The sequence below is a fragment of the Delphinapterus leucas genome, chromosome 1 (genome assembly GCF_059928025.1).
Source record: "Delphinapterus leucas isolate spDelLeu-1000000601 "Yukka" chromosome 1, BTC_Dleu_Yukka2, whole genome shotgun sequence".
NCBI classification, from domain to species: domain Eukaryota; kingdom Metazoa; phylum Chordata; class Mammalia; order Artiodactyla; family Monodontidae; genus Delphinapterus; species Delphinapterus leucas.
In genome coordinates this window covers 44,445,445-44,468,517 of record NC_143129.1, presented here as the reverse complement: position 1 = coordinate 44,468,517, position 23,073 = coordinate 44,445,445, and the positions used below count along the sequence as shown (strand labels likewise).

Sequence of the window (23,073 nt, the reverse complement as noted above, 5' to 3'; positions counted from 1 at the left end):
TTTTTCTTCCTAATGACCTGAAAAGCTTCTGCACCTCTGCCTCTCGTTTCTCACGTGAAGTCAGCAAACTGAATTCCTCAATTTGAGCTCCAAGAAGGTGGGGTTTTTGTCTGTTTTCTACGCTGTAATACTTCCAGCGCCCAGAAGCATACCTAGCACACATTTGTTCGGAGTGAATACTCATGCACTTCACACCCTGCTTAGAGATGACAAACTTTGGCCAGGACACCTGTCCACCCACTTCTCGGAATTCAGCCTCTCAGGATTTAAGTAGGTCAAAGTAAAAAACAAAAAACTTTCCAGCACCCACAGGTGAGGATATTGTGCAAAACACGTCGCTTGTCTTGAGATAAGTTTCGTTTGGAGGGGAAAGTACATTTCTCCAGAGACAAATCAAAGCGTGCTTTTGCGTCGAGTGCCCTGCTTCCGCCTTCCGGGTCAAACGGGACACCGGACTTAACAACACAGAAGGAGGGCAAGCGGCGGAGCCGAGGGAGGGCGGCGGCGGGCTACTAGCTTCGCCCGCCTCTTTTCTTCCACTCCCGCCTCTTTCCATTCCTACGCAGACGGGTGGGGCCCACATCTGCGTAGAAATGGAAAGGGGCCGGAAGGGGCCGGGCCGCAGGCGCCCAGACTTCCGGCACTCAGCCGGGCTGCTCTGCGGGTAGTTCTAACGCGAGGCGCGCGAGCGGACTGGGTGACGTCAAGGAAGGCAGTGGGGCGGGGGACGTGTTGGGCATGCGCAATAGATCGACTTCGCCCACCCTGGCCCCGCCGGCAGTAAAGGACCTGACCACGCGGGTGGGATTTACAGTTTTGTGGCAGAGGGCGGGCGCCTAGCGGCTTTCTTGGCAGCGGGCAGGAAACTGGCAGGAGTTCCTGAGCCTGAACGTGCAGCGGAAGTAGAAGAACGTATGTATGTGTGAGAGAGACCTCTGCCTCATTTAACAAATTACGATACGATGCTCAGGAGACGGTGTAGGGGTTGAGGTGAGCCCATCGTCCGAGGGTCCGTGGATATCCACTAGTAGGGGAAGGCGGGACCAGCAGAAGTTAAAGTACAACCCTCTTGCAATTCTACCCGATTTCCTTTATTTACTTTTCTGTCTCAGGGTGAGATGGTTGGTAGTCCACATTCTAGTGTATATTAGTTTAATCAGATTGCTATTCTTACAACTATTGGCGGGAAGCGAAGGGGGAGCTGGCAGTGAAAAGAGTGCATTTGGAACCTAGAACTCCATCTCAGAGGGCAGTTTTAGGTGAAATGCTCAGAATTTTGCCAAAAACTCCCCTGCTTCCTTTCTGCCCCAAACTCCTTAACGTTTGAATCAGAGAAAATAAATTACAACAGGTAAAATTCAGCCAGAGAAAATATAAATCTAGGCGTAGGCTAGAAAGACACATGAATTTGGGACTAATGGAGGCCAAGTCAACCAAAAAAATCAGATAGCATTGTTGACCCCATCTTGTCCGGGCTGGGTTAGCATTCCAAGGCAGAGGGAGGGGAAAATGGCCTCTGGAAGATGCTGTAAGACTTAAGGGAAAGTTGTTGGCAGGTTTCCTGGTATGTCACTAGCTGGTGTTAATAATCCACTGCTACTGCTTTGATTTTAGGCCCTTCTCCAAGTGTCTGGAGCTCAGAGATGCAGCCCAGGGGAGGGAAATGTGACTAGTTGAGGAGGCCATGCTTACTGTTGCTGCCAGATCCCATGTCAGCACCAAGTCCTCAGCTGCTGGTGGCAGCTGCTCAGCAGACCCTGGGCATGGGAAAGAGACGAGGCCCACCCCGAGCTGTCTGCCTTCATCTAGCCGGAGAGGTGCTGGCTGTGGCCAGGGGACTGAAGCCAGCTCTGCTGTATGATTGCAACTGTGCAGGGGCAGCAGAGCTCCAGAGCTATCTGGAGGAGCTGCAGGGCCTGGGCTTCCCGACCCAGGGACTTCACATCCTTGAGATTGGAGAAAACAGCCTGATTGTCCTTCCGGAGCATGTGTGTCGGCACTTGGAGCAGGTGCTGCTTGGTACCATAGTCTTTGTGGATGTTTCCAGCTCTCAACTTCACCCTTCCATCTGCTCCCTGGACCAGCTTCAGGACTTAAAGGCCCTCGTGGCTGAGATCATCACACATTTGCAGGGGCCACGGAGGAACCAATCCCTGGCAGTCTCCTGCAGCAGGCTCCGTTCCTCAGACTGGAATCTCTGTACTGTGTTTGGGATCCTCCTGGGCTATCCTGTCCCCTATACTTTTCACATGAACCAGGGAGATGACAACTGCTTAGCCCAGACTCCACTACGGGTGTTCACCGCCCGGATCTCGTGGCTACGTGGTCAACCGCCAGTCTTGCTCTATTCCTTTAGTGTCCCAGAGAGCTTGTTCCCATCCTTGAGGAACATTCTAAACACTTGGGAGAAGGCCCTTAGAACTCGATGTAGGACTCAGAATGACTTCACTGACCTCAGCATCTCCTCTGAGATAGTCACACTGCCGGCTGTGGCCCTCTGACTTTAACTCTTTTCCTGTGTAGAAGGAGCTCGGTAAATGATCAGCTCTAGGTCAGAGATGGCACATAGGAATCATCTCAAGTGCCAATTCCAAGCATCTCGGGGACCTAGGGAAGAATGCTGTAATAAATTTGCCATTTTTATGCTGAACTGGACTAGGGAGAGTAGACCAGGATGCTTCAGGAATAAACAGAGTTCTTTGGAACAGAGGCCATCAGGTGAAGTTTGTTTATTTTTACAGCAGGTTAAAAAAATGAGAGTCAGAAATCTCAGTTGAGTTGGAAAACCCCACACATTAAAGTACCCAGACCTGAGTTTTTTACTGAATTTCTTGCTTCTGATTATCACCCAAGGCAGCTGTCACCAGTTATTCAGAGCTTCAGGCTGTCCTTATTGGCCAGGAACACTGCCACTGCTATAGCAGTCAGTGCCGTCAGCATCAGAAGCCATCGGCCACATTGCCTTTGTGAGGAGGGAGGGGGAGAGAAGAGAAAGAGGCCATGGGTTGGTCAGAGAAGATGCAGGCAAAAATAATCTTCCTTCTTCCCATTCTAGCCCAGTGGAAAACCTTGGGTTGTTGGAGGAGAAAAAGCTTTTTATATCTCTGTCTCTCTCACTTTGCCACCTCCCTCGGGATAAAACCACTTTCCAGTGGTCACTGGCCCAGCGAACCACAGCCAGCGGGGGCCAGGTACTTAAATACTGATATGAATAATCAAAAGTGGAAAATAACTCAGCAAAATTATATTCTGTTTATATTCCTTTTCTCGTCACTCTGTCCTTGCCACTATGCTCATAATAGACTAAAAGAACACCGTTTCATACTTCAGCTAGTAGTAAGTTTTTCCCTTCAGGCTCAGGCTTTCCATGAAAATTAGGCTTGGAGGCATGAGCCAGTGTTTCTTTACATGGTTGCTATACTCTCAGTACAGTATAAACCAAGTTGAACGGGGCCGGCTGGTCAGATGTTGGCAGGGGCTGAACAATTTTATGGGCAAGATTTGGCTAAAGGAGGAATCGTCCCACGATCACCTAGGGCTGTACGGGAGGATAGACCCGCTTACTCTGGGAGGCAGCTGCTGGCTCTGGTTCAGCTCTTCTTGACAATGCTGCAGCTTACGCAGGCAGGAGAGATACTCATCACTGAGGCTGTCTAATTCTGAATGCAGTTCTTTGCACTGTGTGGGGGCGGTGGGGGGGGCGTTGCGGGAGAACACCACCAAGGTCATCAAGACAGTTCTGTCAGGGACAGAGCCCAGGTAGGGGAGAGGGCCCTGTGTAAGTTGCCCTGTCATTCGTTTGGAATTTTTACCTCCATCCTCCCTTCCCAGCTTTTCTCTGAGCTTTCAGTTTGCCTTCTGACTGTCTCACCTAGTTTGTTTGTAATGTGTTCATTTAAATGATTGATTATAATGCATATTATTATATATTACACATGTGTGACAGTTGTATGTGCCAGTGCTTTGTAAATGGAGACACACAAAAATGAAGTTCCTATAGCACACACAACCTGGAAGAGATCTTAGTGCAAGTCTCTTTGCTGGGAACTAGTTGCGTGTGAACACTTCAGGAGCTACGTATTTCTGTGAGTATGCAGATAGGAAGAGTTTTGTTATTTAAAAGACACTGTATAAAGTTTTAAGATACTCAATGTAGGACAAAGTTTGAGGAGTTAATGTGTTTGTTAAATGTGTTTGAGTTTAGGTTGACTTTCTGAAAAGTAACTCTTTAGTAAAACCTTGAATAAGGGTTGGTATAAACAAGAGAAAAGATTGACAAGTTAACCCGAAAGCAAAGATGTTTTATTCAGGCCTAAATGAATACCTGCAGGCACCCAATCACAACTTAAGCTCAGAAATGCCTGTTGTCTGGCTGCCTCCCAGCAGTTTCCCTGTCACTGTAGGATGAGCCCCTTACTATCGGAGGTCACCATCTCACCTCCTTTTCCTTGGCCAGGAGCTGCAAAGTTTTCCTTTGGAGCTGGTCTCTGAAATCCCAGTCCTTCTCCTTCCCTGGACCACTTCGTTATGGGAGGGCTTTGGACTCCACGCAGGCAAAGCCTGATCTAAAAAATCAGCCAGATTCGCATTGAAAGTGAGGCCCATACCTCTGAGGAATGGTCCCTACACACTGAGAGAAGCCCTAAGCGGGAGGGAATAAGGAAGGGCCTGTCCCTGGCCAGACCGTGTGGATTGCAATTCTCTGACTTTTAAAGAACATCCATTGGGATCCTGCCCAGACTGGACAGAGAGTGGGAATTTGAGCCCCTTGAGGGCAAGGTTGGCATTTTACTTTTCTCTGTATCTCTAGTCCTGTCTAAAGCCAGATACTTTTAGAAAATACTTATTAATTTAGTTTCTTTGGTTGCATGTCACATCTTTTAGACTGGGAGGTTTGCTGGATGCTTCAGTATAACTCCATTTTCCTTCTGTCCTTGTTTCAAAATGATGAGATGAGAATGGCAGTCATATAACTCATCTTCATGTAGTTAAAGATGGTTTTTCAGCCACCTGGCAGTCTGCATCTTGGTGAAGAGAGCCCTGGCCTGGGAGTCAGAAATTCTGGATTGTGGTCATAGCTGTGTCCTTAATTTGTATGACCACAGACCTTCATTTACCTTCATTTTCTTATCCATCCTATGTGGGCATAATAATTCCTTCTTTATATTCTACCCAGTGATTGTGATGACAAAACAGAGGGCCATGTGCAGTGGATAAATGAGGAGCTTTTGCCCCTCCAGATGTATGATGAATTCTTCTCAGGAAGCTAAGGCAGCAGACTTGAGGGCTGAGAGTAAGGTGACCGTTCCATGTGACGTGGTTTCTACTTGGGGAGCTGGATGTGGTTTGGAAAGTTAAGGGTAAAAATTAACATAAAATCCTGAGCTCAAAATCAATTTATTGAAATATTCAATGCAGACATATGTTTTCAGAGGGAGTAGGAATCCTTTTCACAGTTTATATACCTCTCAGGATAGGAGGCTAACTAAACTATTCTCAGAGCCAGTGATGAGTCCTTAAAATGGCCCTCTAGCTCCCTGACCTAATAGACTCCCAGAACTGGGTGGGACTCCAAGAGGTCATGTAGTCCATCCCTCTGTCTCTAGGCGGACAGGGAAAGGGCAATATCTTAGAATTTGTGGAAATAAATTTGCTGACCTTTCTTTGTTAAGAGTTTCTCCTGTTCTTGAAGCTGTAAGGATTGATTCTGAAGCAGACCTGTTGGAAAACACAAGGAACTTTTCTGTGCTAGCATATTTACTGCGAAGAGTATCTTTTCAGAACTTTGCTTAGAACCTTAATGATTGTGTTCCCATCTGTAGTTGGTTGAATTGTGTCTCCCCCACCTGCCCCCCACAAATTCATATGTCAAAGCCCTAACCCCCAGGACTTCAGAAATGTGACCCTATTTGGAGATAGGTTCTTTGCAGAGGTAATCAAGTTAAAAATAGGACATTAGAATGGGCCCTAACCTAATATGACTGACGTCCTTATAAGAAGGGGAAATTTGGACACAGACGTGGATGGATGGAAGACGTGTGAAGAGATGGACAAGACAGCCATCTCCAAAACAAGGAAAGCGGTCTAGAACAGATCCTTCCCCCAGAGCCCTCAGAAGGAACCAACCCCGCCTGACACCTTGATTTTGGACTTCCAGCCTCTAGCACTATGAGAATGTAAATGTCTGTTCTTTAAGTCACCCAGTTTGTGGTGCTGTGTTTTGAACACACCATCCTTATGTCTTTTCCTACCATGAACATTTAAGTCTTTGCTTAAATGTTACCCTAGAAGAAAGACTTCCCCAGATGACCCTGTGTAAAATAGCAACTATTTTCTCTTTAACCTGCTTTATTTTTTCTCTGTAGCCGTTATTAATACCTGACACATATTTGTTCACAGAAGCTCCGTAGTCCACTGTAGTGTTTCCTTAGAATGTAAGCTTTGTTAGGGAAGAGACCGTGCCAGCTCTGTTCATTACTGTATCCCCAGTGAGTATCTAGGGTGCCTGGCACTTGGCAGGGGCTCAATAAATATGTATTGAATAAATAAAGGCATGATTTTGAAGTGACTTGCCCATTCAGCTCCCGCTGTGTAGGAGCCCGGCTTCTGCTGGTGTTCTTTTCCCCTTAGCCCTGTGGCTGCCTTGCTGTTTTCATATTCATTGCTGTTTGCATGAAACTTCTCTGTCAGGGTGTCAGAGGTTAAGGTGTGAGCTATTAATTGAATCAGGTTCTCCAGCTTTTCAGAAATTGCCTGCTTTTCTTCTGAGACGTCCCTTTTCTTCTTTGGCCTCAACACGTAATTTTGAAGTGGACTGAGGCATATGTAGTGTGAGCTTATTTTCTGAACCATTCCTAGTGACAGGTCTGTGTGACATATGTACATAATAAATTAGACTATATAAAATAAGAACTACCTTAGAAAACTCAACACGTTTTGAAATCTGCAGTTCTGGGGGAAATGCAGGTGGTTGTCAGAGAACATGGCGGAGAAAAGTAGAAACAAAAAAACCCAGAGGCTAATGTGGAACTTGTGAAGAGCTGTAAATGGCCTCACTGCAGAAGAAGAGGGTCTGAAAATGCAGAGGTAGAGGATATGCCAAGGACCAGGCTCCCCATCCCTCCTTTGGGTGCCTTTCGTGGGGCAGGAGCCCCAAGAACACCAAAAAGCCACCTGTGCTACTTTCAGAATCTGGAAAAGGGACTTACTCTGCAACTGCTGTACTTTGGTCACCAGGGCAAGTTTCTCCTCCTCTGACCTCTTTAGTTGATCTGAAAATGAAATAATGCAAACCAAAATAGACGAACCTAAGACTTAATGAGCTCACCCCTGAGGCTGGAAATCAGTAACAGATGCTGTCTTGCCCACGGCATCTGACAAGTGTCAAGTGGAAGTTGCTCTTTCTTCTGCTTGTCCCAGTTTGGAAGAGGTGAACCAGAACCCGACTACCTGGGATTTCATCTGCATCAACAGTGGGCTGAATTAAGGGTTATATGTGCACATAATTTGGTCCTCTCTCAGCTGACAGAGGCTGTGACTGGGAAACCTTCACTATGCCTGGTGTTTCAACTGACCTTTCCGTTTAAATTAGGAATGCACCCTTGACACGTGACTGCTGTGTTCTGGCTTAGAGGGATGGGCTGGATCCTTTCAGTCTTGGATGATTAAAACAGCCTTGACTTTTTCTCAAAGTCAAATGAAATTGCCAAGTCAACCAAATGAACAAGCGAAAGACTGAAGCCTTTCCACCCAGCTTCCTTTCTCTGGGCTCCTTCAGCCAGAGGCCTCCAAGGAGAAGGGTACCTTGTAGGTGCTGGGTATCCGAGCTGCACAGGTCTCTGTCCCGCTGCAGGCGTTCAGTCTTGGTCTGCAGCTCCTGGCGCTCATTCTCCAGAAGCCTTAGGGCCTGGTTCATCTGTAAGTCTCTACTGTCTGCTCCCTGGAAGGGGGAGGAGGGGTGGACACAAGCAGGTCAGTGCTAGGGTGGAGGTGGGGGCAGATCCCAAGGAAGAGGAAAACTAGAAAACTGTGGAATTTTAGAGCTGCAAAGAGCCTTAGGGAAATGGAAAAATAGGAAAAGTTTTTAAATTCTTTGCTTTGCTCTATTCCTCACGCTTACAGCAAACAGTGCATTAGATTTTTGATGTTCACAAGGGATACATTTGGGTAAATGCCCAAATTAAGGAATACTGAATCATCACTTTTCTAGATGTCTTCACTTTGTCTTTACTTCTCATTGTCACGCTATCCGGGGTGGGGGGAGGAGGCGGGTAGGATCATTTTTCACAACGGATTAAGGTTAAAAAGAAACGGGCCTTCAGGAGAGTTCCCTTGTAGGTGATTCGAGGAAGAGAACCGTGGGTGAGATGTGGCTGCGGTGCAGGGCCCAGCGAGGTTCCCTCCTGTGATAAGACGACTCACTTGCTGTTTCTTATCAAATGGGCTTTTTTTTTTTTTAAAAAAAGAATTTTAACGTCCTTTGAGAAATTCTTTGCCTTTTAAAATAAAAAATTAAAGAACAATATAAGAATAATTTGTACATAAGAATATAAAAAGTGAGAAGCAAAAATAGCGAGAAGCAAATTCTAAGGTTTCTGTTTTTTAATAGATTTGAAAGGAAATCTATAGATAGATCTTCTTTGCGGTACGCGGGCCTCTCCTGTTGCGGAGCACAGGCTCCGGACGCGCAGGCTCAGCGGCCATGGCTCACGGGCCTAGCCGCTCCGCGGCATGTGGGGTCTTCGCGGACCGGGGCATGAACCTGTGTCCCCTGCATCGGCAGGCGGACTCTCAACCACTGCGCCACCAGGGAAGCCCAACCTTAGATGTTTTTAACCCCCATTCCTCTGTCTGATCGGTTCTTCCTTTTTCTACATTTGGAACATTAATTCTTCATAAACAAATATGATGTCTATGAGTACAAACTGCTCGAGGTAATAAGGGAATTACAAATGTCTTTTTAATGACTTTGAACTAGAGTTGCACTCTTCTTCATTGCTAATAGGATATTGTACATAAAACTAAAACACATTGATATCTGGACCACCATCCCCCCAACAAATTCTTTACAATCACTCGAAATGTTCCCCTTTCTCCCTGCTCACCTTAGAGCCACACATTAAGGTTTAGGTTGTTAAAAAACATAACAAATCAAACAAAAACAACTTTCACACTTCACTGATCTTATTTCTAGAACTGGCACACACTAGGATTCTCAGATCCCAGCTTCAGTAAAAGTATAAAGAGACACTTTTGAGGTGGGTCCTCAAAATTCCAAACCAAGTAAGTAAAATCTGCGAAAAACAATAGCTAGTATCTGTGGAGAGCTTACATGGGCGAGGCATTGTGCTAAGTGCTTTGCATGGACTTCCTCACCTAATCCTCACAAGGAGCCTATGATAGAGGTACCGTTATTATCCTCATTTTACCGGTGTGGAAACTGAGGCGTAGGAGGTTAGTTAACTTCTCCACGGTAAACACGGATTGGAAATGATGGAACCCTTGAGAATGCCAAGGGTCTACTGTAATGGCTTAAAAAACACATTGGCAAGATGTGTTAGTTGATACTCAAACTGTAAGTAAACTGGTGACATTTATTCTGCCCCAGTAGCGGGCATTTCTGAACTGGATGCCCTGCTGGGATGGGGTGCAGAGAGTGGGTTGGGGCATGACAGTAGGCTGATGACTATTCCAGCCCAGCCCTTTGCATTCGGATGATGTCATTTCAATGAACACTTAGGTCATTTGCATGAGCAGTGCAGACATCCTTGCTAAACTCAAAATTAGCTTTGGGTCCCCCTGCCCAGCAGCAGCTTCTCTCTTCACGGCTGTCAACACCTCCCTCCCCTAAACCCTGCCTTCCCTCCCCACCTCCCTACTCCCAGGGCCTGGTACCTGCAGTTTGGACTGAAGCACGTGGAGCTGGCTCTCCAGCTCCCTGTGCTGGGTCCCCAGGGTCCTCCAGTCCTCCTTCAGAGCCTCGTACTGGCTCTTCCACTCTTCACACTTCTGCTCGGCCAGAGCCAGGGACCGCTGAGGGAGATCAGAGGAGAGGGTGGTGCCTTGGGGGTTCCAGGAGGTCGTGCAGCTGGCTCCCTTGCCACCCAGACTGCCCCAGGGTTCCCAGCCCCAAGGATTATGGAGCATCCCCACACCTGTGTGCTCTGCAGTTGCTGTTCTGCACTCATTTTCTCCTCCAGCACTTTCTGCAGTGACTCCTTGGCCTTCTGCTCATAGCTGTTTTTCTGGTCTTCCATCTCTAATAGCACCTTATTCATTCCCCAAGGAGTGTACTTCTGTAAATTTGAGGCAATTCAACAAATACACATTGAGCTACTGTGTGCTAAAGCCTGAGCAGGGATACAGAAATGAAAAGAAATTGGTCCTTGCCCACAGGGCAGAGATGTCAGTAATCTGGTGGACCTTCTTCCAGGCTGGAGGCAGGCAGGGAGAGTCCCTCAGGTGATGTGAGAGGTGAGTGGGGATAAAAAACTGCCCTGGGCATGCTGGGCATTCTCCCCTAGGCCTTCCACAGGCACTTGAAACCCAACATTTCCAAAGGGAAATCATCTTTCTAAACCTGCTCCTATCTCAGTGACCAGCATCACCACCCACCAAGTCTCCCAAACCCTAAACCAGGGAATCACCCTTGATTTCTCTCTCACCTTCTTCAAGGAATCAGTTCATCATCAAGCTTTGTCAAGTCAATGTCTTTAACAGCTCGTACCTGTATCCTCTATCCCTACTGCCACCTCCTTAGTTCAGACCCCAGTAATACTATTATATGGATTATATCGAGACTATATATTATCTTCATGTCTTGCCTCCCTTCAAACCCTTTTCAGTCCTGCAGCTAGAGGGTTCTTTCTAAAACTTAAATCTGATCACGTCACAACCTGCTTAAATCTCTCAGTGGTTCTCAGTATTCTAAGAATCAGGTCCAAACTCCTTGGCATGGTTCCTACTTACAAGCCCAGACTTTCATCTCATGCTGCCTCCACGCAAGCTGAACTGCTTGTAGGTCCCCTAAGCACTATGCTTTTCAGCCTCTGCCTTTGCCCATAAAGCTTCTTCTACTTAGAGTATCGTGACCCACACTTTTCACTTGGTTAACTTCTACCCGTGTTCAAGATTCAGCCCTAGAATCATAAATTCTGATAAACTTGGCCAACCATACCTACCCCCCGACTCTTTATGGATTAGGTAGTTTTACTGGTGTTCACATAGTATCTATATTTCTAATCTATTGACTCATCTGTCTCCTTTAAGGGACTGTAAACTCCTTTGAGGCAGGGAGCATTTTTAAAAAAATAAAATTATTTTTGTAGGCTTGGGGATCTGAACAATATTCAGTAAAGTCAAGTTTTAAAAATTAATACATTTGTATTTTTAGAATTCCTCATGGCTTCAAGATCAAAAAGAAAAAGACACAAGAGCAGCTTTGAAATTCACTGGGGGTCTTGCCCTTCCAGTGCTTTTCATTTTTATGTCCTGTGATTTTTGGGAAAGCGGGAGCCTTTTACTATCGATTCTGGGTTACCCAACTGGGTAAGAGATAGTCTAGATAATGCAAATTTAGAGTTCAATATCAAATCATTTCCATGTAGCTTTGGAGTCATCTGAAAATTTGGATTTAAATGTTGAATGGGTCTTATGTTCTTGGAATTGTCACTAGAAACCAGATACAGGAGTTACTGGTTGAGATCATACATGGTTATGTCCAGGTTATTGGATTTAACCATGCTGGTCACTGACCAGCTTTATCCCCCATTGAAAACGAGTAGACTGGCATTCTGGATTATATGTCAGTCTCTTATGAGCTTGGTTGGCATTACTGAAAAAATAAAAGTTGTGGATCCGCAAACCCATAGACTATATAGACTATAGACTATATGTTCCCCTGCAAAATTCTAACTACATGGCCACCTTATCTTCCTAACATCAAGTGGGAGCAGTCTGGCCGGTTCACCTCGTTCTCTTGACTTATCTCCCTGCCTGTCAGAAATCTATCACTTCTTGAGTGTGAAAACTGACTTTTTTCTATCTCATATAATCCAAGATCAGGCCAATCAAGAGATTACCGGAGCTGGATAACAATGCCACAGAAAGCCAGGAGTCACAGTCTTTTACTTTCTCCCAGGGATTGCTGCTAGATAAAAGTTGCCCATGGCATGAAAATCATTTTACGAGACTTCATTGTAATATCCAACTCATCTGTTCAAATATTAGGGCCTGTGAAGTTCTATCCAGGTGAGCTGAATCTTTACCAAGGGCCTCTCCCTACGTTTCCAGGTATTCTCAAGGTTCCCCTGGAGCTGGCAAAGCGCTTAGTGCTGGGCTTCATTTCCTAGGGTACAAAGTGAAGGACACCAGGAGAAAGGGAGAGGGGGATGGAGATAGTGTTTTGGTGAATTGGAGACCGAAGTGAAAATGGTAAAGGCCAGAACTGGGTGAGTAGGGATGGGTGCATTAATCTCTAGCAGGTGATGTTTCTAGAGAGTAAGCTTGACGTTCAAGCATTCTCTCCCTTAATTCTAGATTCCTGGGCTAGAAGTGTCCTCCGGAATGCTTACCTGGGTACAGGTGTACAGCTGGTTTTCCAAAGATCTCAGTTTGCCCTTCAATTTGTCTTCATTAAGCTGGCCCTGGAGCAAATGGGATGAGTTAGCCAGAATACAGCTTGGGCCAGAATACAGCATGCAAAGAGTTTTGTTCCGTATTCCCAGCCTACTGCCTAGAATAAACAGTGTTTGTGGAATTGAGCTCTTTCAGGAGGTAGAGAGAGGGAGAGATGACAGATGCTTGGAAAGAAAAGGATCTTTTCCTCTTTCTCTGTAATAGGAGAAGGAAGAATCAGACTGGACCCCAAAGTCTTCTGTGTACCTTGAGGTTTTGTATCAAATGGCTCAGGATATCATAGCAGGGGCCCATTTGAAGGAAAGCTTCTAAGCTCTCCTTTTCTTCTTTCATTACCTCTCTCCCCTGTCTGGCCAGGCACTTCTATACTCCGCACCTCCTCTCAGTCTAGTACATGGCCCTTTACCTCTAAAGGCCAATAGGACTAAAGGGGTCTCCCCTCCCAGGGGGAACATACATCCCTCCCTTACCCCCTGTTATGGGCTGAATTATGTCCCCCTAACCTCCCCACAACGTTCATACGTTGACCTCCTAATCCCCAGTACCTCAGAAGGTGACTGTATTTGGAGATAAGTTCTTTAAAGAGATAATTGAGGTGCATAGGGTGGGCCCTAATCCAGTATGACCGGTGTGCTCATAAGAAGAGGAGATTTGAACATCAGGACACGCAGAGGGAAGACCATATGAGGACACAGGGAGGAGAAAGCCATCTGCAAGCCAAGGAGAGAGGCCTCAGAAGAAACCAACCGCGTCAACACCTTGTTCTCACACTTCTAGCCTTCAGAACTGTGAGAAAATACATTTATGTTGGTGAAGCCACCCAGTCTGTGGTACTTTGTTATAGCAGCCCTAGCAAACGAATACAGTCCCCTCCCTGCCCTACACACACACACACACACACACACACACACACACACACACACGACTCAAGATGAGAAATTCTTTAAGAAAGCAGGAAAGGGAGGAGGGATATTAAGGCAGGGTGTGTATGTGTGCGTGGTAGTGACGGTGGTGGTGAGAGGACCTCCCAGAAAGCCACATGCTATTTATTCACGATCTGGGTCTGTCTAGTGGCATTTTGGACATTCCAAGAGGGACGTAAATCTCAAGGGCGGGGGTGGCGAAAGGCAGGCAGGAAGGCCCGTTATTTGTTTCTCAGTTTTTCAGTATTTCTGCTGAGCAGCCGACAGCTTCCTTGCTGCCTTATTCTTTCCTCCACCTGTAGGCATCTTCCTTTTTCCCAGGTAGGGGTTTTGTTCCTCCAGTCCTGAGTCTGATTTAAGGTTGTGTGAGTGAGGGGGTGAGGGCGGGGAGGTGCCATGGATGAGAGCCAGTTTCCCAGAGAAAAGGCCATGGGTCTCTTTAGCAGTAACCGGTTCTCATATCCTTTCGCTGGCTTTTCCAACCAGGCCCCGTGGGACGCTTGTGAGGTCTAGAAATTACATTTCTCCTCAGGCCTGAGACGCCACCGTCCCTCTCCGTTGGGAGACGGCTTGGACACGGCTTGGACGTTTCCAACCCGTACAACGTTTCTGGTCTGTAACGGCCAGAAGGCAGAGGAGCCTCTGTTTTTTGTTTGTTTGTTTTGTTTTTATTTTTTTCGGTATGCGGGCCTCTCACCGTTGTGGCCTCTCCCGTTGCGGAGCGCAGGCTCAGCGGCCATGGCTCACGGGCCTAGCGGCTCCGCGGCATGTGGGATCCTCCTGGACCGGGGCACGAACCTGTGTCCCCTGCATCGGCAGGCGGACTCTCAACCACTGCGCCACCAGGGAAGCCCGAGCCTCTGTTCTGAGGTCTGTCCCCCTCACTGAGTTTCAGGGCACCTGGGAGAGGCAGGAAGTGGTATCTCACAGCTCCTGTTTTGATCTTGTTTGGCCGATTCTTCTAACCCTGGGAGCCAGGGGGCGCCTCCACCCTTTTTCCTTCCTGTATTCCTCAGCGGGGCCTTGCAAAAGCAAAAGGCTTTGCCAAAAATAATTTTTCAAAGTGCCTCCTGCTATTAATGTTTTTCATAATGTCTGGTGTGAGAGCCGAGGGTCAGGATTTGGCATCTACAATAACCACAGGGCTTTGGGACAGATAGAACAGATGGAAAAGACTTCCACTGTTCTGGGCTCCGGAGTAACTGGGAAAAGTTACTCCCCTGCGTGGCCTGTTCATTATTAATCCACAGGTCCTGAAATCAACTCCCTCCACCTGTATCGCAGCTCCGGGTTCAGAGAGTCTGACTGTGTATTTTCCTTTGCCTAAACTCTTACTTTGCAGGATGCAATCAAACCCACTAAGTTTGACAGTTTATCTTGTGGTAGTTTCAGAAGAAAACAAACAAGCCCAAGGCAATATTCTTACAATTCCCTCAGTCTCCTACCCTTCCTGGGTAGCTCCCTTCTCCTTCCTTAGTATGGTTTCTATCCAGTATTTTTGCCTCTTCCAACTGTTTTTGTGTTTTAGCCACTCCCCAGATTACTTTTCCATTCACGTTGTAATAGAAGACTATTCAGTTAGCCCCTTCAGTGGAGACGAAGGGCCACCCAAGTCTGGGGCTTGAAAACATCTCTGATCCACAGCTCCGCCTGCCCAGACTCCCCAAGGCAGGCAGGGAAGTTGCAGCCAAGTTGTTGCAAATGGGGCATGTGGTTTCCTGGTCTGAGCCCCAGCTCTCCCCACATGAAGCCCAGTGGTACAGGATGGGGAAAGAAGCACTTTTTACAGGCCAATTGTGGAACTTTTTTGGCAGTAGCATCCCAGGAACCCAGGGTTCAGAGAGCATAGTACCCCCGCTTGAAAAAGGGAGCAAGGTGGAGGCCATACACACCCGGTGCCGGTCTGAGGGCTTCAGCTCCTGCTTCTGTTTGGCTTTCCCCTTGCCTCTGATCTGCTCTCCAGAGATACCACCGCCTCACAGCAGAAGCACCAGCCCACTTATCTCTCTGCTCTACTAGAGGTTGCTTAGGGCCTGCAGCCAATCCCCCACTGCGCTGTCATCTTAAGATCTCGTTTCCACTTTGCAGAGCCTAAAACCCACGTGTGCCCTGCTCTGGGTTTGTATTGCCCCATACTGAGGGCTTGCTTTCTCTACTGCCCGAACTGTTTCTGCTCTGAAGTTTGGAGCCAGCTCAGGAGTCTCTGCTGTGCCCCAGGGCCTGTCACATCCAAAAGGCCCAAAGTCAGCTTGAAGGTGGAGGCAACAGAGGGAGCTGATCTCTGGTGTTCTAATAGAGTTTGTGGTGAGCTTCTCTGCATGTGCAGTTGGAGATTCAAATTATGGAGGCCAAATGGAAAAACAATAAAGGCCTGAACTTGGCTGAATATTGGAGTCCCTGTTCTGGCCACATTCTTCCACTTAACTTTTCCCAAGTACGGCAGTCTGGGACTGTCTTTTCATTGAAGTTGAGCTTTCCAAGGAAGGGGTAGGGGGTTGAATTGTCTTGTTTTGGGGGAAGCAAGAGCTGTTAACTGAAAAAACCTGAGACTATTTTTCTTAAAAACAGGAAGCTGAGGGGTTGGTGGGGAGGAAGAAGACAAAAAGGGTGAATATTAGGGGGTGGGGGTAGAAGGGAGGGAGAAAACCACAGCTGGAGGAACTCCTGCCCCCCGCAGGAGCATGGAGCGAAACCGCCCTCAGAGTCTACCTTGGAAATGTCTCTTAATAAACCCTCCCCATTCCCACCACGCTGGCTGTAATTCAAGTTCTGATTGTGTCTTACCTGCGGTATTGCAAGAACTTTCACCACCCCTACACCCACTGGGAGCCAGGGTCCTCATTGTTGTCAGAGAACCTTTTATAAGGTTTATAAAACACAGATCTGATCAATCGCTTTCAACTCAGTTCTACAGCTATCTTTTCCATTTCATTTAATTAATTAATTTATTTCTTGGCCACGCCGCACGGCACGTGGGATCTTTCTTCCCTGACTAGGGATCAAACCCGCACCCCCGGCATTGGAAGCGTGGAGTCTTAACCGCTGGACCGCCAAGGAAGTCCCACCACAGCTATCTTAGTACACGTGCTGCCAAGCGAGTGCAACTCCACGGCTACTGGACAAGCTCCTTCTCAGGATGGGCCGGACACTGCTAAGCGTAGGGCTTTAAACCTGAGGAAAACGTGGTCCCACTGCTCCCCTGCTTATTGCCTGTGGCAGTGTTTCTCAAACTGGGGTGGCATGCATTCTCATGAGAGAGATATATATATATACTTTTCCTTTAAGAGGGAATCTATAACTATTTAAGTTTGAGATACCCTACTCAACAGAAAAAGTTTAAGCGCCATAATTCTAGAGACCTATCTGAGGCCCTTTCGGTCTTATCTTTGGAGCTACTCTGACACAGTCCCTTCATTTCCATCACACTCTGCTATACCCTACGCTTTGTTACACCTAGGCCTGTAATCATTCTGATTCCTTTACTGTGAGCACCCTTTTCCTTTTTCCTTCTTCTTTCCCTTCATCATTCCTGCTTCTGTACTGGTAAACTCCTATTCAATCCTTCCAGACCCCACTAAAATGGTCCGTTTCCTTTGGAGTCTACCCTATGCCACCTCAGGCAGAAGAACTGCTCCCTTCTCTTTTCTCTGTGTCACTTTGTAGAAAGTGCTGTTACAGCTTTAGCACACTGCAGTAGAGTTATTTATGACCTGTCTCTCTCTTCCTGGCTGCTGTTGGAACTCCTAAAGACAAAGGACCCTACCTCTGTCCCTGTAGCACCCAAGCCAGCACATAGTTGGAACTTATCAGATGTCTGTTGAATAAACGAATGAGACAATCTCAGTTTAGTTCAGCACCGGAAACCACCTGGCATGCACAGCTGTCTGTCTCAGGCTCCTACCCAGCTATGAAAACAACTTCCTTAACCAGCAGGAGCCCTGAACATAAACACCTAAATCCGGATACAGTGACCGACATGAAGAGGGAGGGCTGAGCCTAGGAGTCTCTTTGACATCACTGCAAACTTCTTAGTTTTGTCCCACGTCCTCCCATCCCATCTCTCTGTCTAAGCACAGCCATCTACGTGGTAAGGTCAGATGTTCACGGAGGCTGGGAGGTTGTGTGTTCTCTCTGTGCACCCGGGGCTTTCTGCTCCAGTCGCATCAAACTGCTTATGCTCCCTGAACATTAAAGTCTAGGGGTTTCGATGTGGGGTCCAAGGACCCCTGGGAATCCAGGATCTGCAAGGTCTTCCCTTTTCCAACTACATATCTGTGTGAGGCTGGATTTTCCTCATATGCTTCAACCAAAACAATGTATTAACAACAGACTGAATGCAGACGCAAATATGAGAATCTAGCTGTCTTCCGTTCAGACATTAAAAAGATTTGCCAGCTCGGTGCTTTGCGACCACCTAGAGGGGTGGGATAAGGAGGGAGGGAGGAAGACGCAAGAGGGAGGGGATATGGGGATATATGTATGCATATAGCTGATTCACTTTGTTATACAGCAGAAAATAACACAACATTGTAATTATACTCCAATAAAGATGTTAAAAAAACCCCAAAAACAAAACCAAACAAAAATTTGAAAAAGCATAAAACAATGCCACTCCTCTCACTATTTTTTTAAAAAAATATGTACTTATTTTTCACAAAAATATATAATTTAGGTTCACATGTAATGTATTTACTATTGTTATTTTAAAATTAATACATATTTTAAGATTCCTTTTTTCATTTCAAAGTGGTAAATATAAAAATTTCTTTGGATTTTAATAATTTTTTTTAAAGAGTATAAAGGGGTCCTGAGATTAAAAAGCTGGAGACCCATTGCATTAGCCTACATCATGCCTCTGGTTCTTTGCCTATGCTGCATCCCCTGCCCAGAATATAGTTCCTGTTTCCACATTTGCCTGGAAAATACTAATATAACTATAAATATTTCCCTGGTTCTCCCCTTCTGTGGAGTCATTCATTCCTCCTTGTATTCTACTATACCCAGAAAACATTTATTTCTCACATCTCTGCATTGTTTAGGCATCTGTCTCCCTGACCCGCAGGCTCTCTAAAAGCAGGAACCCTGTCTAATTAATCTCATTTCCAGTGCTCAGTGTAGAGAACATGACTTATGAATATTTGTTGAATGAATGGACTAAAATCAGGAGGTCTGAATTTTAGTTCCAATTCTGCCTCTAACTAGCAGTGTGAATGTGGACTAGTCACCTGACCTCTCTGACACTCAGTTTCCTCATTGGCAAAATGAGAAAATTAGCTAATCTTCAAGGTCCCTTCCTGCTTTGACATTCACGTCCGGGCTGACTAGTAGGTGTAGGATGACTTGGAATTAATATTGGTGTGAATCCCATATGAAAATAGTTGCATTTATCACAGTCAGTAATATTAACTGAATTCGGACCGTCCTTTCTTTCTTCCAACAAATTAAAAAATGGAAACTCTTGCCTCTTTTGGTTCTGGGTCTTCCCTGGGGGTGTCCTCAGCTGACCACCCTGGATTGAGCCAAGCTCTCCCATATATTTACTGTGACATGTTTGACCTTTTGGTCTTAGCACCATCCCCCACCTTCAGCCTCTTCAGTAGCGAAAAAGCCCCTTCTCTTGCTGGGATGGTATGGAAAGAAGAATGAGATAGGCACACATAGAAGTCCATGAGCTTTGTTCAAGCAAAGATTTCCCTTACCTTCCAAGAGCTGTCAGAGGCCCGAATCAGGGCAGACAGTAGGTCTTGGAGAATCACCATTTTCTGTTTTAAAACCAGCTCCCTCTGTAGGGCCTCCTGCGGGGCAAAATGCAAGAGGGTAAGATTAAGTTGGAGGAGAAGGGAGCAGATGGATGGAGGAGCTGCGGGGAGAATTCACATGTTACTTACTTTGAGGTACTCAGAAAGCTGGATGATTTCCTAGAGAGAAAGAAAAAGGTATTTAAGAAGATTGTAGGTTCCCTGAAATCCTAGAACATGGAACCCAAGTCTGGATTGGCTTGTGCTGAGTAAACTTTCTTCCTTGACTCAGGGTCCCTCCAGGCCCCCATGTCTATGCTCATCCAGGAAGAGGGTACCCCTCCAACCCAGCTGAGTTTACTGTGGAATTCCAGAATGTCAGAGCTTGGAGGAGCTTAGATGCCACCTGATTTAACACCTTCACCATGAGGATTTTCTTACCTTATCTAGAACTGCAACTCCATAACTGGAAGAGAAGAAAAAAACAAAAAAATAAAAAACAAAAATGACAATGGATCAAAGAAATAAGAGTGTCAGGAGGCAGTGTATTGATTCCTTCTCTGATCTCTTCTGAAAAGCCAATGGGGAAGGGAGGGGAAGGCCTTCCTTTTTCTTAATTAAGGTGGACGTGGAAGTTCCTTGTGCTCCTCTCCACATTCTGGGGGAGGGTTCAGGTAAAAGCTTAGGAGAGAGGAATGGATGGGCTGTGAAGGAGTTGAGGTCAGGAACATGAAAGGTACTCACTTGGTTTGCTGACTGGCATCGTGCTTAATTGTTGGCTGTGTTTCTTCTGCCTTTGTCTGAGTGCCTGAGGGATAGGGATAAGGTGATTCAGAACCCATGGGAGAGGCAGTGAGGGAAGTGGGGAGGGATAGGGACTCTCCACTGCCAGTGAGTGGAAATGCCTCGGCCCAGTGAATGAGGAAGGCCCTGCTCTTACCACGGTGGTGTTTGGGTGGCTTCTTGATGGGAGGGCCCTGTGGTGGAAGGCCCCCAGCCTGGGAGGGGAGGTGGTCAGCCGGATCCCTCCAGGCGCCTGAGGGAGGATGGTGTTGGGTTGCAAAGACCTCAGAGCTGGTCCCTGACACCTGGAAAGCAAGTGGGGGATGCTGAGAGCCTAGATAGAGCCTCTTAGAACAGGATTCTCCAGCTGACTGCAGAAAGATGAGCCAGTGATCAAGTTTCAGGTCCAGAAAACCAAAGGAACCCATTCAAGCCTTCAAAGCTACAAGGTTATCCCTGCTCCTGCCCTTTCTTGTCCTGGCTGGTGGGATCGATCCTCCTCAGTTCAGGCAAATGGGGAGCTGGGTTTGTCTCCAATTACTCTCTCTAGAGTCCCTGATCCCGGATAGAGAGCCGGTCTGAGGTGGAAGTGAGGGGATCTGGGATCAGGTCCTGCCTTTTCTTGGTCTCAGTCTCCTGGCTGTATAATGAGGAGCTTGGAGTAGTTGATGTCCAAGGTGCCTTCCTATTCTAGAGGTGGTTTCCTTCCTCTTAGCAACAGCTGGACTATTGTTGAGGTTTTGTGTGAAGAGAAGGTAAATTAGGCAGCTGTAGGAGGAATGCAGCAGTAGTTGTCACAATTTTGCATGCTATTTTTACATTTTCTCCTTACAAACTAAAAAAAATTTATGTTTGTAACATAACACTAAAAGGCTAAGAAATGCATGTGACAGCTAATCATGCAGACTAACTCAATCTCAAGAAACCTTAAATAACTGATAGGCTCAGGAAGAGTTCTTTAGGTAACTGTGTTTTCTGTTCTTTTTCTCCTTAAAATTATTTTTTTCAACCAAAAGCACGTAGAAACCTTCTTGCCTTAGAAAGTACACAGTTGGTTTTATTTTACAGCTGGGCTCGAGGATCATTTTTCTGAACAGCACCTCCTGTTGTGGATAACACATGCACTGGTTAAGAAGGCCCTACAGAGCACCTACTCTGGGGACAGTACAATACCAGTTACTTCCAGGGAATCCGGAGCACCCATCCCTGCTGTCCACATGCTCACAATGTGGATAGGAAGACACAGATGGTTTGCTGGCTGAGCTCATTTCAACGTACCCTGGCTTTTGCCAGCACTGCTCCTTCCCAGGGCGGACTAATGGGCCCTCTAAAAGTTACACAATCTTAGAGGATTTATAACCTCATAAAAACCACAGTGAGCAGAGGTGGCCTGGAGAAGCTAGGGAAGCTAGGGCTTCCTGGGCCAGATGGCGGCCTTAGGTGAACGATATTGGAATTGGGATGGCCCAAGAGAAAGAGAGAAGGTGGGTGATGCAGCAGCCTTACAGAAGGATAGAGACGAGAAATGTGTGTGTGTGTGTGTGTGTGTGTGTGTGTGTGTGTGTGTGATTTGAGGGAGACATTAAGAGATTGGTCTGTGTCCCTGGCCTACAGTAAGCATTCATCGAATGTTTGTTGAATGACGGATGAATGAATGCCGTAGAAGATATGTCTAGATAGACTGAATTTGAACTAATACTAGGAATTAGCTATGGAATTGTTTTTAAATTATTCTTTTCTCTCCTAAAAGGCAAGTGCAAAACAAAAAAATAGCTAAACAAAAAAAAACCCCAAAACACAACAACAAATATATCTGTTGAGTAAGTGGCTAAGGGAGACTTTACGATAACTGAGGAAGGACGGACTTCGTTTAAATCACTTCTTAGTGACCTTGAGCCCACCCACCTGCCTTGGTGCTGCACCCCATCCCCTCCAGAGCACTGTGTCCCTCTACATGGCCCACCTGCTGTCTGGGGGAAGAAATCCTGTTGGCCCAAGACAAGGGATCCTTGAGGTCGGTCGCCTGGCCTGGCCTCCTGGAGGGACCTGGCTCCCTGGCCTGCGGGCTCTGTGCCTCGCCTTTCTCTTCCACCTTCAGGTTCCTCCGTCTGAAAAACTGCTGTTGTCGTGCCCTCTGGAGCTGTTCCCTCTGCTGGGTCCTCAGCACCTTCCCCACCTGGCGGCAAGTGGTCACATTGGGGCGGCAGCGGCGGCTCTCACGGGTCTCCTGCCGGCGCTCGCACTTGGCCTCGTAGCTCTCAGCCCACCGGGCCAAGCCAGAGGCAGGCCTAGGGTCTGGGCTGATCATGATGACCTCCCGAGCACCTGTTGTGCTTGGCTTCCAGTTCCTGGAATAGCTGCCCGGATCTGCCAAGTGCCAACAGGGAGGCGAAGAGGAGGGGTCAGGAGATGGGCCGAAAAATGGCCATCTTTCTGGACGAGGGGGTAGAAATAGCGCAGCGTCCCATATGTGTGGGTTGACAACTGAAGAGGGGATGATGTCATACGGGAACTCAGGACTTCTAGATTCAGCCTCTAAACTAATTTCTGCTCTTCTCGGGCCTGCGTCTCCCCTTCTGCAAAGTGGCGAGATTCCTCTGGCTGCCACTTCTTCCTTGACCAAACGTCTCACCCTGCCTCTAAGTTAGGGGAACGTGAGAAATAATTGATAAAAATCACTAAAAGCTTCTAGCCTTCTGGAGGGCAGATGGGGCTGTGTTCCTTTTCCAGGGACTTCTAAAGAACCAGTTAAATTGGCTCCCTGATCCCCAATCTAAAAGGAAAGCCAGAATCTTCACTGCTCTCTTGGCTGAGTTGTTACTAACAGAGGTGAGCAACTTTTCTCAAGGCCTGGAGGGATAGCCAAACCCCTCGAGGTGCTACCAGTCCTATGACCAGCACTCACTGTCCTCTGTTTAGCCTTTAGCAGCTACCTTGCCAGCCTGGTCCTGGGCATGGTTCAGGAGGGACACCCCATGCTATTGCCTACAGTC

General features: G+C 46.9%; 2 protein-coding genes and 1 pseudogene across 7 annotated transcripts in view; 1 reads left to right on the top strand and 2 right to left on the bottom strand.

The window, feature by feature from the left end:
• Positions 1 to 50: 50 nt before the first annotated feature.
• Positions 51 to 1,691, bottom strand: LOC149750491 (uncharacterized; annotated as a pseudogene).
• C1H1orf74 (chromosome 1 C1orf74 homolog) overlaps positions 609 to 23,073 on the top strand; it is a 47,573-nt gene continuing 25,108 nt past the window's right edge. The window contains exons 1-2 of the mRNA XM_022593495.3: positions 609 to 990; positions 1,615 to 23,073. The exon at positions 1,615 to 23,073 is cut by the window's right edge and continues 25,108 nt beyond it. Coding sequence (XP_022449203.1) covers positions 1,710 to 2,501 — 792 coding nt within the window. The 5' untranslated portion in view covers positions 609 to 990; positions 1,615 to 1,709 and the 3' untranslated portion in view covers positions 2,502 to 23,073. The remainder of the gene's footprint in view (positions 991 to 1,614) is intronic.
• Positions 2,715 to 23,073, bottom strand: part of TRAF3IP3 (TRAF3 interacting protein 3) — a 23,510-nt gene continuing 3,151 nt past the window's right edge. Inside the window, exons 2-16 of one of the 6 annotated variants that reach the window (XM_089909212.1) lie at positions 22,044 to 22,447; positions 20,238 to 20,385; positions 20,042 to 20,105; positions 19,739 to 19,763; positions 19,448 to 19,477; positions 19,259 to 19,354; positions 12,573 to 12,644; positions 10,155 to 10,295; positions 9,895 to 10,032; positions 7,804 to 7,939; positions 7,209 to 7,271; positions 5,659 to 5,718; positions 4,439 to 4,565; positions 3,565 to 3,739; positions 2,715 to 2,962 (exon numbers count right to left, since the gene is read on the bottom strand). In XM_089909212.1, the coding sequence (XP_089765338.1) occupies positions 2,891 to 2,962; positions 3,565 to 3,739; positions 4,439 to 4,565; positions 5,659 to 5,718; positions 7,209 to 7,271; positions 7,804 to 7,939; positions 9,895 to 10,032; positions 10,155 to 10,295; positions 12,573 to 12,644; positions 19,259 to 19,354; positions 19,448 to 19,477; positions 19,739 to 19,763; positions 20,042 to 20,105; positions 20,238 to 20,385; positions 22,044 to 22,388 (1,692 nt within the window). In that variant the 5' untranslated portion in view covers positions 22,389 to 22,447 and the 3' untranslated portion in view covers positions 2,715 to 2,890. Of the gene's footprint in view, positions 2,963 to 3,564; positions 3,740 to 4,438; positions 4,566 to 4,848; positions 5,336 to 5,380; positions 7,272 to 7,803; positions 7,940 to 9,894; positions 10,033 to 10,154; positions 10,296 to 12,572; positions 12,645 to 19,258; positions 19,355 to 19,447; positions 19,478 to 19,738; positions 19,764 to 20,041; positions 20,106 to 20,237; positions 20,386 to 22,043; positions 22,448 to 23,073 lie in introns of those variants that run through there. The other 5 variants (XM_089909220.1, XM_089909222.1, XM_089909229.1 and 2 more) reach the window with 5 other exon arrangements.